Raw genomic sequence first — 18489 nt, 5'->3', positions numbered from 1 at the left:
AGAGTGTGACCTTATACGGTGCTGTCGACGCTCGCCGCGTGGGGTCGCTTCGGGATTCTCGCGAAACACTTTGAATACGTTAATGGGGGTTCCCTGTGGTGCAGCGCCGCTCGCTGGTCGTCATGGCGTCGTGTGACGTCCACCGGAATGAGAACGATACAGTTTGCAAACGTAATTTGTCTAAAGGATTCTTAGGTGGGCTGGTTGATTCATGAACATTACGGCAAAATAGCGCGAACTATACGGACATTGAAACGTTGTGTCCCGTGTGTTTCACTGTTCCGTATTTTGCGCTGTTCTGCCATCAAGTTACCTGTCAAAGTTACACACATTGTAGGGGGACAATGGATTCGCTTGTTGGCTGGAACACTTCTGTGCTGCTACAAATAAAGCCGGCGTCTACCAGTATATGCGCGACATGCGGCTAACAAGAAAAGAATTGCGGGAGTGGTCATTGTCAAATACCGTCGTGTTATCGGATCCACCATCATGCGAAATCTGATTGACCCGCAGAGTTGCTACGGCTTCTCCGATTGGCTTGAAACGCCAGCTATATAAATTGAATGTGACTACACTGAGGAATTTTAGTGTCCACAAAAGCACGCTGGATTATTGCAAGGAAGTGGATTATTGCAAGTTCGACCGCACGGGCCTTGGTTTGTAAAGGTACATCACAGTGCTATTTTTATTTTCATTTAGCCCTTGACTGCTGACCCGCAGGTTGCGGGATCGAATCCCGGCCGCGGCGGCCACATTCCGATGGAGACGAAATGCTAGAGACCCGTGTGCTTAGATTTCGGTGCACGTTAAAGAACCCTATAGGGGGTCGACATTTCCGGAGCCCTGCATTACGGTGTCTCTCATAATCATATCGTTGTTTTGGGACGTAATACCCCAACAGTGATTATTATTTACATTTCGCCATCGGTAATTCATGGTGGAACATGGCTCAGACACCATCCGCGTTTCCGTTATAAGCTGATCCGACAACCCAGCACGGCAGCTAAGTAGGCAGAAATGTAGAAAGGGCAAAGTAAAATCGATTGTTACAAAGTACGTCCCAGGACGGATCATCGCCACGAACGAGACAGTAACTGTGTCCGTGGTGGGTGATCCGGTGTCCGTATTCCGGCCCCGCCGACATTGTTCGAAGTGGTGTCGTATATATGCGACGCGTAATATCTTATTCGTGTGTGCTCACGTTTCGCGGCTGTCGTTCCGCGCATTCTAATTGGTCGCTTTCTTGTCTTGCAGTTGGAGCGTCTGCTGCAGTATGAGCAGTACCTGTCGCAGCTGGCCTCAGCTACGCCCAAGCACCACCCAGACTACAACGACCTCACCAAGGCGGCGCAGAAGGCAAAAAGCGTGAGTATTGTTACTCTGCGCTAAGGCATCCTGTTGTTGCTACTTATTAAATGAAACTGCGTAATGAATATATCCGATATACCCCTCCCCCCCTCCTCTCTAAGATAAAATGAGCAAGCAAAAAAAAAAAACAAAAAAAACTTAGTGGCTCATTGGTAACATTTCAACAGAAAGGATTCGCGATAGCAAGTTCCTATGTCTCTTGGCTGCTAAACGGCTGGCATAGTGCTCCTCATGAATGGCCTCTTCAAGCCCACATTGACAAACTTGCGCTATAGAGCGCTAGGCGTAGATTCTGCGTGGTTCAGTAAAACTTGTGTATTTGCTGCAGCAAGGCATTGTGGCGCCATCCCGCAATGCACTGGCGGTGAACTACACCTCTTGCCTCAAAGGGAGAGAGAGAGAGAGTGAGTGAGTGAGAATGAAGGATAGGCGGGGAGGTGAACAGACTGTCTGGTTTTCTACCCTACAAGTGAGAGGGATGATGAGGTAAAAGAGAGGGAGTGAACGGACTCTTTCTATTAGAGAGAAATTAGAACCACTTGCGTCCTGATGCAGTGAAAAAGAAAGCGAACGAAAGAAACAAATGGGACGAGAGCGATGGGAGAGAGCTTAAAGCGATGTAGGCCGCGACAAGGGTGCGGTGGGCGCGACGAAAGCACGAAAAGAAAACAAAAACTTGTCATTCAACTGTAGCCGGTTTTCGCGAAAGCAATAACGTCTTGCACGAACTTGTTACTTTGTTATTATTATTTTTTCTTATTCTCCTCAAGGTTCTTCGCACCAGCACTTCGCGGTTTCACAGGAGATGACGGACGCGTGTGCCTGTCATCGGACGAGATTTTTGTTGTTGTTTTCTCTCTCTCTCTCTCTCCTAGCTTGCTCACTGTTATTAGCGCATTTCTCTTGTAGACGCCTCTAACAACAGCGGCAGTGTCTGCGCAACAACGCGTCCTCACGGCCTGAAACAAGGGCGAGGAAGGACGGAGGTGGAAGAGTGGCGGGCCCGTTCTCAAAACCGCTCATTTACGAATTCCGCAGCTCGAAAACGCCTCCGTGCATCGTTGTGTTATTAGGCGGGGGGTACCCGATGCTGCATGAAGCCGACGTCGCGGAGCTCTTCTTGCCTGAGCTGTCCGCTGTAAGCGAATTACACGTCGACTCACAATTAGTGGAGACAGCCGAGAAACGAATCTCCCCCAACTTGTTCCCTTTCCCCCCATTTTTTTTTTCTCGGGGATGCGTACTGCGACCCTGTAATTGCCGAAAAACCTGAGGAGTTAACTGCACTTTTTGAGTTGGGCATCGTCGCTTCGAAAGTGTTCCTGAGACGCTTTTGGCTGCTTTCACGTCAGCGCCCCACGCATGTATAAAGCCTCTGCCTCAACCACACCGTAGCCTCAACCAAACCACTCTGATGGCATATGAATGCACGTTGTCTAACATCTGTTAGACGTTCACACCGTAGCCTCAACCAAACCACTCTGATGGCATATGAATGCACGTTGTCTAACATCTCTTAGAAGTTCTGCTAAAAAAATGGTCACTGTGTTGTCAAAATGCATGGTGTTGTGGCGTCGCGTCTCTCCCCCCTCTCCCCCTTATCTCTCTCTCTCGCTCGCTCTCTGTGCTCGTGTGTGTGGTCAACCGCTTTCCTGACGGTCTTATGTGCAGTCAAGCGCTCACAGCGCGTTGCATTTTGAATTATTATGGTCAGCACATTGCGCTACCATTAACGCGTATGTCACATTCGCTATGCATTATATTGGTGCACTTTTTCTCGAAAAGCGAAAAATTACGTTTGGTCTAGCGTTAATAAGAAGATAGTGGCGCTCACACACTGTTCCTATATATGCAAGTTTAAATTTAACCTATACACAGAATGAGGAAGAAAGAACAGTTTACCATGTAATAAGTAAACTGTGACGCTTCGTTGAGCGACGCTGAGCACCTAGACGAACCAGGCCAATGCCACACCTAAAAAGAATAATAATATCTGGGGTTTAACGTCCCAAAACCACGATATGATTATGAGAGACGCCGTAGTGGAGGGCTCCGGAAATTTCGACCACCTGCGGTTCTTTAACGTGCACCTAAATCTAAGTACACGGGCCTCAAACGTTTTCGCCTCCATCGAAAATGCAGCCGCCGTGGCCGGGATTCGATCCCGCGACCTTCGGGTCAGCAGTCGAGCGCCATAACCACTAGACCACCGTGGCGGGGCCACCTAAAAAGAAAGAAAGAAAAAATTCTGGATACACCATTGGTCCGGGCCCATAGGCCTCCCAAGCTCGGCCAGGGGGCGCTGCGTCGCACGCGTTTCGCCGCCTTTCTTGCGAAAACCGGTCGCTCCTGTCCCCACACCAGCCTTTCGACTGCGCTGTCTCCGCACGTTCAGGCACCCTGCACGCGCTGTTCTCTGCTCGCCGTGCACGTGCAGCTTCACGTGTCGCTTGCTCTGAAGGTTTAGAAAGATCCCAGAGATGGAAAAAACGTTTTAACGGTGGGAATCTTACCAAAGGAGGACGGTTGATCGACCACCTTTTCGGGACCGAGCAGGTCGTCAAGGGCGATGCTGTTTGTGCGAGCGCTACGTGCGTGCAGATGCTGAACGGGCACATTTCTTTGACATGAGTAGGGAGGTGACTGCGCGAGTTCTGTAATTACGTTACCGGTAAAACGCACATTCGTTGCGGCAGTCGTGTATACTCGGTGCTATCAGCAAACATCCAGTACGCTTTCGCGCGCGGTTTCTATTGATAACTTTTCGATTGCTTGGATGCCAAGTTTGTCGTGCGGCTTTAAATTTATTATGAGATCATTGTGAAGAGCATAAATTGACATCTGCCCTGTTGAGTCACTGGCTGCATCGCAATGCGCAGTGTTCAGTTTCGTGGGAGTTTCACTTTTGCCGAGGTTTGCATCGAATGATAACAACGTCGGATCGCAAGTTTAATGTCGCCTTGGATTTTTTTAGAGCTCCCTTTGACAGCATAATGATATACGCAAACAAAAAATAAATAAATATTTCATGCCCACTTCGACGATGCATGTTTCTTGCAGAGGCGTGTTTCATTTCGAATAATATCGACGCCTGATCACGCACCGTGTTCGCTTATTCGAATGTCGCTTTGGTTGTTTCGACAGCTCGCTTGGTCAGCATCATACTATACAGGGGCGTAGCCAAGGGGGGGGGGGGTTCAAACCCTCCCCGAAAATTTTCAATTTTGCTTGCGTATATGTACACGCACACATACAAACGCACGCACAAACATACATAAAGTATGCTTGGACCCCCCCCCCCCCCGAAAAAATTTCTGGCTACGCCCCTGATACTACACAATACCCACTGGGATCGCGCATGTTTATGATTATGCCGAGATTTGTGCCCAATAATAAGCGCATCTGAATTCGCGAAGCCATCGAAAATTTAATTGCCACCTTGGTTCTTTTTTCAGCTCGTTTCCAAAGCGGCATGCAAGGCTTTTTATTACGTGCCGAACGCATGACATTAATACGAGGCACGCCGTGGTGGATTAATTCGGATTAATTTCGCCCACCTGGGTTTCTTTAACGTGTACGTAAATCTAAGTACGCCGGTGTTAGTGCATTTCGCTCCCATCGAAATTCAGCTGCTGTATGCGTGAATCGAACCCATGACCACGATTTTAGCAGCGCAACACTTCAGCCTTCTAAGCAATCACGGCGTGTCGCATGCAAGGCCAATATAAACGCTCAGTGCAAACATACAGCTTAATTCTGTTTACAGGGAGCCGCGACGGGAAATGTACCGCAATCAGCTGAATTAAACACTTAGTACTCACGGTACGTTATTTAAACTGTGGTGTAATAAGCCCAAATGCTCCGCTGCTGTAACATTACAAATGGTTGACTCGGAAAGCCAGCGCGCAATCTCGAAACGCACAGCGGCTGTCTATTTGTTGTAACTTCGGTTCACAAACGCACTTCCCTTTCAAATGAGCACGATCATCGCGTTTCTCCCCGTTAATAGTTCGTAATACTTACTCGCTACCCTACCACAACATGAACAAAGAGGAGAAAGAAAAAGCCGACAAAATAATAAGGATGGCGTATAAAGCGGCTCTGCGACTACCACAAAGCACTTCAACTGCGAAGCTGTTAGCGCTTGGACTCCACAATACCTTTGATGAGTTGGCTGAAGCGCAAGTGACCACACAGATTAACCGCCTGCTACAGACGCCAACCGGCAGAGAACTTCTTCAGAGGATCGGTCTCGGTGGACAAGTACAGGCACATGGAAGAGCTAAAGAATTGTCGTGCTTAGTCAGAGCCTGGTACAAGATATGTCCCCTACCGAAGAACATGGATCCAATTCTACATGCTGGCAGGCGTAAAGCAAGAGCAGCTTACATAGATAAAAAGACAAAATATTTGAATACGGCAAGATTTACAGACGCAGCACCATATCAGACTAATGCAAAAAATATGGTGGCTGTGGTCACAGACCGAAAAGGAAACATTACAAGTTGTGCCTCCATAGCCCAAGCCTCCATTACAGAAGCGGAGGAGATAGCGCTAGCACTGGCAATCAAGGAGGGCAGGGAGCGAAAAGCCCCACTGACAATAATCACGGATTCGAAGGCTGCATGTAGGAACTACGAAAGGGGTAGAATATGTACGAAGGCCTTCCAAATTCTAACCAAAGCTCCTAGAGATTTTCCAATTGAATACACCCAAACGATTATCTGGGCGCCAGGGCATGCGGGCGTCACCGGGAACCAGTTTGCGGATGAGGCGGCTCGAGGCTTCACAAATCACCGAGCTTCCTTGCACACTGCAATAGAGGACCCAACGCCCCTAGACCCTAATTTTGCTACAATTCTTCAGTATTACAGGGAGAATAGAAAACTCTATCCAGCACCGCATAAGAACCTCACAGCAATGGAATCTGCGGCGTTACGCAGACTCCAGACAAACACATATACGAACTTACACAGGCTACATGTATTCTACCCCACAGCATACAGAGATATATGTCCGTGGTGCGGGGCCCCACCAACTCTGTTTCACATTACATGGGAGTGTACACTTCACAACGAAGAACACCACAACATGAATAACACAGAGGAAAAATGGGAGGCACTGCTGTCCAGCTCGGCCTTTGATGATCAGCTTTGTCTGATCCAACGGGCAGAGAAGATGGCAAGGGCCAGCGGAGCCCTGGAATAGGGGCCCGACCATTTGCTTTGCTCCGCGTTATACGCAAATAAAGTTTCTCTCTCTCTCTCTCTCTGTACGGCAAAAACTGCTTCAAGGTGACAAGACCGCGAAAGCATCGCGGCGAACTGCCATAATCCACTCTTGACGCCTCTGCTCCTCGGACTGCTTGCATTGGAAACGGTAGAACATGACAGGAAGTTTTCGGCTCTTCGACATTTTTAAACTTTTGTGACAGTTCACAATGCAGCAGGACTGCGTGCCTGCTTTCGAGTACGACGAAGGAACGGCACCCATAGCGTGAAAAATGCGAGATAAAAGCCCCGGGGAGCACGTTCTCCGCGCGTGCGATGGGAAAACCAAGCAAGAGCGACCCGTCCCAGCTACCGGAGTTTTCCCCTCTCTCCGCTGGGGCGGCGGACGGCGCTGCGCAAACTTGAGCGTTGGAGGCCTATGCCCAGTGGGCCATGCGCCGGCCACGCCCATGCACCGTACTTGTATACGGTCTCGCGCTACCTTGTTTTTCTTTCGCTGCGGTTTATCGTCTTGGAGACTTGCCGTTATCGTTTTAAAATGCGTGACCCACCGAGGCGTGTGGATGCTACGGAACGAGTTTCAGACTGGCCCAAAAGGGGTTTCAATGGGTTTAACGTTCATTCACGAACTTGGACGAGACGGCACCATTAATCTCGCTGTCGCGTTCACTGAAGCTGTACCTTCGTGCAGCCATTAGCTCGAGCGCGCGCCGGAAACTAATGATCACCGCATGCATGCATGGATGCACGCATGGATCCGTTACACGCTTGTACAAAGTGCTGCTATTACGCGGTAGCGCGCCCTTCCTTTGGCATATGCGAAGTGACGACGCGTGTACACGCGTTTCTTCCTTTCTTTTTTTTTCTTTTACCCGCTCCTTGAGCTCCGTACTTTCCTAGTTCCTGAAAGAGCGCCCTGTTGCTCCGAAACGTCGCTTCCTTCTCGCTCTTGCGTCTATTCGGGCTCCCGTTTGTATACGTACAAATTACGCGACAAATTACCGCTTCTACAACTTTTGATTAACAGTGTGCTGCGTCAAACCGTATGGGCGCGGCTTGGAATCAAAAATGAGAGAGAGAAGGAAACGAAATTTCCGGAGCGGTGTTGCACTGCACGCAGCGCATGCGCGAGCACTTGTTACTCCGTCAATGCTGTAGGTTAATGGCTGTACGTGTGTGTGCATGCTAGCGTGTGTGCTGAGGAGGAGTTTCGGGACTTCCCCTAGGTAGATTGCAACAAGATGGCGGAAGAAGCGGTGATGGCAAATGGCGTAAAGGGGGTGGGGGGGCTAGGCTTACGCGTGCACCGTTTGGCTTTAAAGCCACCGGAAGAACTTTGAAGTCACCTCTACATTGCGTATACATACACGACGGCTGCCTCTTTTTAAAAAATCATTTGTTTGTTGTTACTCTCTGGTGGCCGCTTCTTTCTCGTCCTCCAAAGCTACAATTTACCTGTCAGCGCCAATCATGGCTGCCATGCGTGTGTAAGGCGTGTCTCCTTTCCACGTGATCGAACGCGCACCTGGCTTCCGATAGCTCTGACGCGGGCATCAGACTCGTGGCCCAGATGAGCCTGAGAGAGCGAGATTTAGAAGGAGAGAGAGAGAGAGGGTGACGCGAGAGAAGGAAATGGCGCATTAGAAGGTGTACCGCGATGCTTCTAAGAAGGCGAGCCATTATTCGCTGAGCGCGAACGAGTGTTGAGAGAACTGGGCGGTGTTTCCTAGGATCGGGCAGCGGAGGCTCCTGAAGCCAGATGCTTGTTGTGCGCCGGTAGACATTGGGTTCATCCAGCGTAAATGAAAGCTGAATGTTGTTCGCAAGTAAAACACGAAAAGATATCACAAAAGCTTTGGGTTCATTGCAGCGTTTTCTGAGGTTAGTTCGTCGTATGTGACATTATACAGCGGACTTATTTTTTTTTCTTTGCGCTCGTAAGGGAATTGAAGAAGGTCACGCAGCTTCCCTTCTTCTTCATTGGGCCGCTGTTCTTCCGTTCTGATAGATTTTGCCCCAATGACAGGAAATTGAATTTGCTCATAGCGACGATTCGAGGCGGCGCGCGAGCATCTATGTATCTCTTTGCACTCCCTGTAGAAATTCTCGCCCATGGCTTCTGAGGTCGCACCGTCGTTGGCTTAGGCTAGCTTCCTTGTCGTTGGCTTAGGCTAGCTTCCTAGCTGACGAAGTCTTTAGTCCACTAAGAAGCTTTACTTTCTGAGAAATCCATATGGATTGCCTGGAAGCTTTGTGCTAACAAGAGGGTGGATGCCAATTTCTCCTTTCATGCGCACCCGCTGCCGCTGCGATCGGACATTAGGTGCGATAAACAGGACTATCTCTTCCAGTTAGTCGTGTTGGCTGTTTAATCGCAGTAGGGCATATCTCTCTTACGGGCTTGGCAAGGAAGGCGCGCATAGTGTATATGCCGAGCCTTCCCCGTCCCTCACTTCGTCAGTGTTAAAAGTGAAAACCGGAATTGATTTACAAAGTCGACACCTTGGGTTAACGCGTGACTCAACTGGAGGCTGCCCGACGTGCTTCGACACGACCTGCCGCGTACTGGCCCGTGGACACGCTTGTCCATTGTAGTCGCCCTCACTCTTAACTATACCTTTTAATACATCATGGCACTCTGCTTGCTTGAGAAATAACACACGGACAGGCGCCTGTCCGTGTGTTATTTCTATTAAGTCCCTGTCTACGTTAAGCGCTCGCATTTCAAGCAAGCAGAATGAATCACCAACTAGCCCAGTCAACCATTTTGACAAATCACGACACAGCTGTTGAAGCTTTCATGCAAGATTTTTCACAGTCCCGCCAAAAGACAAGAAAGGTTACGGTTTAACCTAATTATTTTGGCCTACAGGCGGCTCTCGTTCCAACGCGTCCTCGACTCTTGCGCAGCTCGACGTCACTTTTCGTGAGTTTTGACAATCGGCACGCGAGCGCTTCCAGAAACGGCCAGCGAAAAAAAAAAAAAAAAAAAAAAAACGAACGCCCTCTTCTGGTCCAGTATAGCATATTATCGGTACTGGCACTGTACCAACGTTCAACGAGACACGATAAGCTGACAGTCTTTAACTGATGGACGAAGTGATAGCACCGCGCGAAGACCTCCACCTTATCTCGGCGACTACTGCAGGACAAAGCTGATATAGATGTCGCCAAAATGGCGGGGGCGCAGCATTTATTTGTCTTCTTTATCCGGCGTCACCATACATTGTCGTCGACCGACCAATAGCCCGTTCTGCTGTCCTCGGAGCCATCGTCACCATGGAGGGCCCCTCGCTCTGACGTCATACAAGAGCGTGGGTCCCCCTAGTGTCAGTGCCGTGTCCGACGGTCGAGGGACAAGAAATGTGCGATTCGTGAGCGGCGACGTCTGGATCGATGTGTTTTGTGTGCGACAACTTCCCGCTGTGTGCGTCTCGATTCCCAAGTATGTTTGTCAAGGCCAGCTTCTTATGAAAGTGGATTAGGGGGATCGAGTTTCCCGTCCCCTCCCACACCCGGTGATTTGGGCACATCCGTCGCGACAATGGCGTGCATGAACTGGTTGTGCCAGCGCCTCTTTTGGAGCGCTGAAGTCCCAGTCACGGTGAGGAACATTGAAATTAGACGTGCCGCTGTTTGTTTGCGTTCTACGCCTTGTGTATGTGCTGTGAGTCAGTGGTGAGTGTCGAAGAATACTTGCAGCGCAGTTCGTAAAACCAGTCTCCGCCTGATCGCAGGTAGTGGATGTAAGGCTATAAAGGGGCGCGGCAGTAACAGAGCTTTCGTTGTGTCGACTTTTTTTTTTCTCTCTCTGATGGGCTCAGGTGGTGTTTTTTGCCTTTTTTGTAATCTGGACGAAGAGGGAAAAAGGGGGTGTGACTCAGAACCGACTGGGTGAAACCTTATAAAGCGATGCCTGGCCATCTTCAGAAATGCCGGTCTTGCACTTCACAAAAGTCACCCGCCGTTTTAGACCAGACCGTTGGCTCTTTCTTTTCCTCCTTTCTGCCGCGAAGTGCTCGAAGAAATCAAAGATGCGCTACAACAAAACATGAATCAGTAGCAGCCGCTTATTTTCACAGATGGCTTCCAAACAAACCGCTCTTGCATTAAACTGTCCGAATCGGTAGTCGGGTGCGAGGGTACCTAATAAACTTGTTTCTTGCCGTCTGTGGTGTGGCAACGGCTCGTTTGGGTGAGGTATATACTGAACGCGTCTACCATACCTCTGCAGTAGCTACGTTTCAACGAACACAACAAAGGTAGGTCGCGCGGACGTCTGCTCGTCGGATTAGTGCAAATGTGAGCAAGTTCGGTCGGTCAACCCGCCTACAAGGGGTGCATGTAAATAATGTCGGGTCGGGTTGGTTTTCCCCTTCTACCGACTCGAGGCACTCGCATCGTGTTTGCATGTATAAACGAACTCCAATATAGTTCGTCGCCCACTGCAAACAGGCTAGTTAAAGAACATGTTGATTGGCCATTTGGCTCGTTGCTAAATCAAATGCCGGAACTGGGCACAATACACACCTGCGCACAGGTTTTTAGCTCTGAGGTATTTTACCGTCCATTGTCTTGGTCAGGTAGCCTGCTACTATCCGTCGTGCCGTTTAGAAAGAATGACTAAGCGTATTACGGGTCATTACTGGGGCTCGTAATGCGGAATTTTAAAGAGTTTAAGGGCTGAACTTTTCCGGGCTTCCAGCTTACTGGTGTCGAGTCACGGACGTCCTGTTCCTGTTCCTTGGCGCTCCTTGTCGCGTGCGATCGTCTTTTGTGATAGTGGAACGCCACGTTGACCTTTCTTCGACTCGTGTCACGCTTGTCACGCAAAAGCGGAAATGAGGCATGCATTATGTCTCTCGTGTTTTGTACCACATGCATCGCCCTTACTTCACCCTCTAAGACCCTTCGATCTGGGTGACAGGAAGGAACGCAGGTAGCATTCACCGTGACCGACGCGGGAGGGCACCTGTATACAGGGTATTGCCAACTCCTTGCAACGCTTTTCTATGGGCGAGCCTAATATAGTGTTCGTCTAACCATGCAAAGTATAGTTGTGTGCAGTGCTGTGCTTCACTGTCGCGCGTCATTCTTGGACAACTCGGAAACGAACAAATGAACCCGAGACTCGAGTTACTGCACGCGCAAAGTAAGACCCATTTCTGCCACTTCTTTTTCTTCCCTATGCACCCTTCCTTGTGGAGCCGAGCCGTGTTGCGTTATGGGGTGCAGAAGATTAGGATCACAACACGGGAAACCACTCGGGACACAGACAACACGAAGCGGTTACATTTCATGACCATGAATCACCAACCGGCCTGTACTCTCCTAAGACTGCAGGCGCACCACCTTTGTTACCACTTGGTGTTTTGCATTTCCCACAGCTCAGCTACGGTATAGTGCATAAATATAAACATTGTGTGACAATGTTACACTTTGCAGAGCTGCATACACTGCCGTTAGTCCTGCAGAGCGTTTGCCTCCCTCGGTGAAAGCCTGGCTTCACGTTTATAAGATCCCCAATATGCATCGTTTTTTAAAACGTAGCAGTGCAAGGCATGTCACGGAACAGCCGTCTTTTCACGGCCACTGTGCTGTGTTTTGTTGCTCGAGGGTACGAAACCTAAACAAAGCAGAAGTTTAGTAAAGGATGGAAGCTTGAAGAGGTGAATATTCTAGAATAGGGGGTGTCGCTGCAGAGACGATGTTTCAACAAGTGGTCTTGTCTTCAAGGCAGCAAACCGTACACGCAGCTGCCCGGAATGCAGCAACGCCGAGCGTGCCACTCGGTGCCGAGCCGTTCGAAGCTCCGTGCAATCTTCGTCTATGCTTTTCGACGATCGTTCTGCGTTTGCCCTCCGTGAGCATTCTTGAGCGGGGAGCGAGCACGGCGCGTGGTGCATTCCCGAACGCTTTTTAGCGAAGCGAACCCCGACGTTCGGTGGGGATTACTTCGCTCTAATCGGCTTTTTTTTTTTTTTTTTTTTTTCGGGCCTGCCCGCTCGCGGGCACGCTTGCGCGCGCTTTTCTTTCGCTTTCGACGCCCCCTTTGTCGCCACTGTTGTAAACGGAACCAAACTGGAGGTCGTTGAGCCGGACCCGCGCGCGCATAGTGCGTCTGGCAACGCTAGTCCGGACAGTTACAACCGCGACCCCTTTCGGCCGAGAGAACAGGAATGACGGACGCGCGGTTCCATCACGTGACTGTCTATCGCAAGGCAGCCTGTTATTTCAGGAAACGACCCCTTCGTTCAGTTTCGGTTCTGTTGGCGCCACCATGGTGGGTACCTCCTGCGACCGTTGTTAAAGACGGTAAATGTGCAGATTAAGTCGAACTATAACGGTGAATTATACTTCCTGAGTTACACAACTTCGTCGCCATCTTGCAGCGAGAAGGTTAGTTTAAGCCAAATAGAGCGCATCAACAACTGTGAACATCAAAAATTCGGCAGATCCCACGTACCGTGGGAGTCGATCTTATGCGAAGCATGCGGCGGGTAGGTGACTGTGGCGTAACTTCTTTTACTGAGCGACACGTTACAAAATGACGCTAAAGATTTGTATAAATTTTATACGCACACATACATACGTATATTGGAGAGCCGCATATGTGTTATATAACCAGTTGTTTACGGTTGGGTAACGCTGCCAATGGCAACGTGGGTATTGCCAACACCAGAAGCGGTAAGCTGATATGTAGTGCTTATACGTGTCCCGAGAACGCACACACGTTTCACGAACCCGTGTGCATGTGTGCAAGAAGTTCTTGACAGTTCTTGAACAAGGGCATCATCACCGTGATCAGTGAGCACCAGCAGCTGCTCATGACTTGTTATAGGATCCGGTCGTCATCGTGGTGACGAGGGGTCTATGTGTAGTGAAGTATGTCGTATAGTAGAGCTGTTGGAATTCGTGGATGCCTCGGTCATTTCGTCGACAAATTGTCTGCGAACAGAGCCGGTGACATGTCGGAACCTGAAGCCACCCATCGCGTTGGTGAGGTATAGGCCGTCGAGGCTGGTAGGCCTGGATAGTGCTACGTAGACCAACATCAGTGGATGGTGTTTGTCGTATTCGTGGACCACATGGGCATATGTGGCCTACGTAGCCTAGTCTACAGAGTGGCTGTCAATCAATCTGGCATTATCCTCGGTCATCATGAGGCCATCGCCCAGCCTCGTAAGAAATGAAGAGGACACTGCGTCGTTCTTGTGGACGAAGTGCACTTTACGGTGCGGTGATGTGGATATCATATGTAACTTTCGTTAATGTATTCCTCGGGGGTCGAGCAATGCTTCAATATAGCTTGCTGAATCATAGGAATGCAAACGTAATGTTTATTAGACTGCTATAAAAGCGGAGCCAACACTGGAACTACAGACGTTAATCGGATATGACGCCTGCATCGTAGGAGTACACATCGTAGGAGTATGATGTGGTGTTTATTGCTTTCTTGTAAAATTAGATAGCCAGCATCACAACCACAATTGACGTTGCACCGATATTACGCCTGCGTAGGCTGTTTTTCCAAACCAGTTTATAGACCTGGCGTTGCTCAGTGGTAGAATACCTGATTGCCACGCAGAATGCTTGGGTTCGATTCCTGCTGGGATCCTAATTTTCATTCTTTCCATTCGTTGAGTCAACGCTGCCGATGTTAGTTTTCTTTAACGCTCTAGCATTTAAGTTACCAATGTCTGTTCTCGCCGTTCCTTGGTAGATATAAACTGTCAATCACCTGTGGCGCATACCCGTACACGGCGGCTCGTGGTAAACGAGTATGTGCCACACGTGTCTAGCGGAAAGGGTTTGACGACGTACGCGACAGGATTTTAACGTTATTCATGTCATGACCCGGCAATCATATTCGTCAAATCCTCTTACCCTCCCATGCAAATTTTGGTCTACACCAAGTTAGGGAGGCGATCATGAGAGCACCGAGACGTAGGCGGCTAGATAGATAGATAGACAGACAGACAGACAGACAGACAGATAGATAGATAGATAGATAGATAGATAGATAGATAGATAGATAGATAGATAGATAGATAGATAGATAGATAGATAGATAGATAGATAGATAGATAGAAACGCTCAAAGTGCCAGAGGTTCGCTAAGAAATGCTTCGCATTTAAAAAGCTATTGCGCAGTGTAAACCTTATTGTGTGCTCACTCGCCGCGGTAGCGTATAGTGGCTAAAGTTTTACGCTACAATGGGCTAAAGGACGCGAGAACGACCCTCGGTCACTGCTGACGCATTTCGATAGGCGCGAAATACAAGAACACCTGTGTACTTAACTTCAGGTGTACGTTAAAGTATCCCACGTAGTGCCTCAATCATGTCGTGATTTTGCGTGAAAAAAAGCCGCAGAATTAAAGCTTTGATTCACCATCGCCTATCACGTATACCTGCAGCCAATACGTTCCTGCAAAGGTCTTAATGGTATTTCTTAATAGTAATGATGGTAGTGAATGACGTAAAGAACGTATGCTGACCAGGCGTAAATGATGTAGCAGACAGATGGTCATCCTGCTCGTCAATATATATCACTCTTGTCGACACGTCACGGTGTTCTGTTCACCTAAATCGCGCTCTTATCGTTTTCTTGCAATGGAATGACCGTATCTCGCTTATCACTGTGCTGTGATGCCAATACGTTTACGTGGCTAAATGAGACGGTTATCTATTCAGTGAATGAGATGAACAAGAAGTGACTCACTGCTGCCATTTCCCTCAGCCTCGCTATCGCCTCTTATCACGGCGTTCGGCTATTTGTAAACATACGTCCCCTGAGCGCACTGGTCGATTGCTCGCCGCCGCAGTTCCCACGCATTCGGTATGCGCTAGTCGAAAAACTGTTCCCAAAGCATGGCTTGTTACAGTGAAGATTTTTCTAACTGCTGTCGCTGCTTACAAGACGTTATTCAGGTAAAGAGCGTGAAATCTTGCTGTTATCGATGTCCTATAGATGTTACATGGATAGCTTGGGTAATTAATCGGTGATTGGACTGCGTGTGAAAGTGCAGAGAAACAGCCGCATTTCGTGCCGAATGTATGCAAGCTGCGTGATCCAGGCAGCCAGCTCCATTTATTTTATTGGCTTTAAACTTCTCAAGTAAACGTTAAGCAGGCCGCTTGTCATCTTTTTTTTTTTTTTAACTGGTCCAAGGAGGAGAAGTATGACTGAGGGGGTCTGGGAGCTGTTCAGTTTTTTTCTTCTCTCCCTTCATAAATTGATTTTGGCTTGGTGTGCATTGTGTGTTCGTGAGTTTAAAAACGTCAAAACTCTGCCATATATGAACGGAAATGACACGCCGATTTCGGTAAATGGCACGCGTCAAAAACAGGAGCTATCAAAAAGTACGTCGGCCTCCTTACTTAGCGTTCGGTTTCTCAACGAGCTAATCAGGTATCAAACAAACTCTATGTAGTGTGCGCGATCTTCAGCGCGAGCGGCTATAAGGGCGCTGCTGCGGTTTCTTCTGCAAACCGGACTGAATGAAAAGTTATGACTTGTCTCACACAGTACTTATAGACAGTGACTTTGCAGTGTCGTTACAGACTCTCTCCTTCTCTTTTATTCTTTCGCACCCCCTTCCCCAGTACAGGATAGCCAACCCTGCCTTTCCTATACTTTTCTGTCTCTCTATAGAGAGACAGAAAAGTATAGGAAAGGCAGGGTTGGCTATCCTGTACTGGGGAAGGGGGTGCGAAAGAATAAAAGAGAAGGAGAGAGTCTGTAACGACACTGCAAAGTCACTGTCTATAAGTACTGTGTGAGACAAGTCATAACTTTTCATTCAGTCCGGTTTGCAGAAGAAACCGCAGCAGCGCCCTTATAGCCGCTCGCGCTGAAGATCGCGCACACTACATAGAGTTTGTTTGATACCTGATTGTGTGGGGCACCGCGCCGCGGGTAGTTTCGCAAATGCTTGCGTAAAATTGTGAAAATGTCGGCCTCTAAATCCAATCTAGCTCTTCTCCATTATAGAGTTTATCCATTATAGTCTTCTCCATTATAGAGATGTTTCTAACAGTGCTCTCTGCTACTTCTGCACATGCGCAGATGGTGAGACGGAGCGACTCCAACAAGGAGGAAACTGATCTCGATCGGATTCAGGACCTCTTCCCCAGTGACAACCTCCGGCTTCACGACCGCGATCCGCTGTCGCCGGTGAGTTTGCCTTGTGTCATTTCGTTTGTGTACTTCTATAAGCTGCGCCCTCGGAAAGCTATCGCACGAGTGTGCACGTAATACGAATATTGGAAAAATGGAAACACAAGATACAATGCACAGGTGTATGTTTTATAATGAACTCGAGAAGAATTCACTAGGCGAGAAGAATTGTACGTCACCGCGTAAAACATTCCAGCACAGTGCGGACAAAAAAAGAAAAGAAAAAAAGCTGTATTTAAATGCATCGGCGCCGTGATTAAAAATGTAGCCAAATTGTGATGGTGTCTCGCGGTTACATGTATGAGTAGAGGAAGTCGTGGAAAATTAAAGATATAATTTTAAAAATACATTAACGTTGTCTTGCGATTCGTCCCAACCAAGTTCCGAGAAACCACTGTGTGTCATGCGCAAGGCAACCGTTGATTCGATAACGGCATTCATTAGGAAAAAATAAGAAATATTACTGAAATCAGTCTCTCTTTTTCTTTTTTCTTTTTTTGCGAGACAAGGAGCACGTCCACCACACATGTAGTACAAGGTGAGGTATGACGGTAATGCGGCAAGGGAACATTTCACTGTGACGCAGTATTCGTTGGTTTGTCATTCGCATAGGAATGCAGCGGTATTTATCTTGTCTCGTAGTTGAACTGATCGTGGCGATGCATGAATGCCGCGCGACACGCTGGTTAGCACTGTATAGCAGCAGCTGCCATCAGACACGTCGATGGCGGTCTACTTCAGTTCTTAATGTACCAACCACGTGCGATCTGTTAGCCATATCTTTGGTAATTACAGGTTTAATAAACGTTCATCTTGGATAAGACAACAGAAGGTACACAAGATAAGCAGCAATACGCTTGCGGTCCACCTGCAAATTCAATCATTTGCAGCAGCGCTTTAGTCACGCCAAGGTAATGTTATCTCTCACGCGCACTCATTGATACACAGCTACGCAACGAGGCTTCCTCCACATAATACAAGTTACCGCATTTCGCGCTCGAAGAGCGCGTACCTGAAATGGGCTTCTCCCTCCGAACACTCTTTCGGCGGGAAAGCCGAACTCGACGAATGCTTACAACTTGAGACACACGTGCATGCACGGACGTACGTGGGACTGGAGACTGCGCTTGTTTTGTGTGCCCTGTGCGACGTATATCGGACTACTATATCCTAAATCTACAGGTACACGCGTGGTCCAGATATCGTGTCTTAATGGATCTATTGGTCCCATAGAGAAGATAACGATTACACTTCATTGCGACACCTTTTATCGACAACAGCGTGCGAAAAGACCGCGTTAATTAAATACCCAAGCTCCGAACAGTATCACTTGACAACCACGTTTCAAACGGGAAGTATCATTTCACCGAGGTAAAGTTTTCAATTTTTTTTTTGCCCCGATAAAAAAATGTGAGACACTCAATTATTTGACGTCCGATTCCAAGTGAAGTTACTGTAACTACTGCAAATGCATCCCTCTCTTTGTTTGATTTTCCTCTCTACAAAATCAAACCTCTTGCATCAATGCTCTAATTGGCTGCAGGGCATGAATAACGACACGCACGTAAGACAACACACAGCGCTATGCCTGTCATGTACTATACCTCCTACGTTCGTGCCGTTCTGAATGCTCCTACAGCGAGTTAGGTGATGATGACCTACCAACAAGGCCCGCAGAGTTGATCCACCTCTCTTGCACCAGTGTGCCG

The 18489-nt window shown here is 48.5% G+C and overlaps 1 protein-coding gene across 3 annotated transcripts in view; it reads left to right on the top strand.

The window, feature by feature from the left end:
- The window catches only part of LOC119396251 (rho GTPase-activating protein 20), a 666225-nt gene that overhangs the window by 615418 nt on the left and 32318 nt on the right, over positions 1-18489 (top strand). For all 3 annotated transcript variants that reach the window (XM_037663375.2, XM_049417017.1, XM_049417018.1), the window contains 2 exons: positions 1255-1365; positions 16670-16777. In XM_037663375.2, coding sequence (XP_037519303.1) covers positions 1255-1365; positions 16670-16777 — 219 coding nt within the window. The remainder of the gene's footprint in view (positions 1-1254; positions 1366-16669; positions 16778-18489) is intronic.

Source organism: Rhipicephalus sanguineus, chromosome 6, assembly GCF_013339695.2.
Source record: "Rhipicephalus sanguineus isolate Rsan-2018 chromosome 6, BIME_Rsan_1.4, whole genome shotgun sequence".
NCBI classification, from domain to species: domain Eukaryota; kingdom Metazoa; phylum Arthropoda; class Arachnida; order Ixodida; family Ixodidae; genus Rhipicephalus; species Rhipicephalus sanguineus.
Note: the sequence above shows the minus strand (reverse complement) of the source record. Positions and strands in the feature narration are given on the sequence as shown.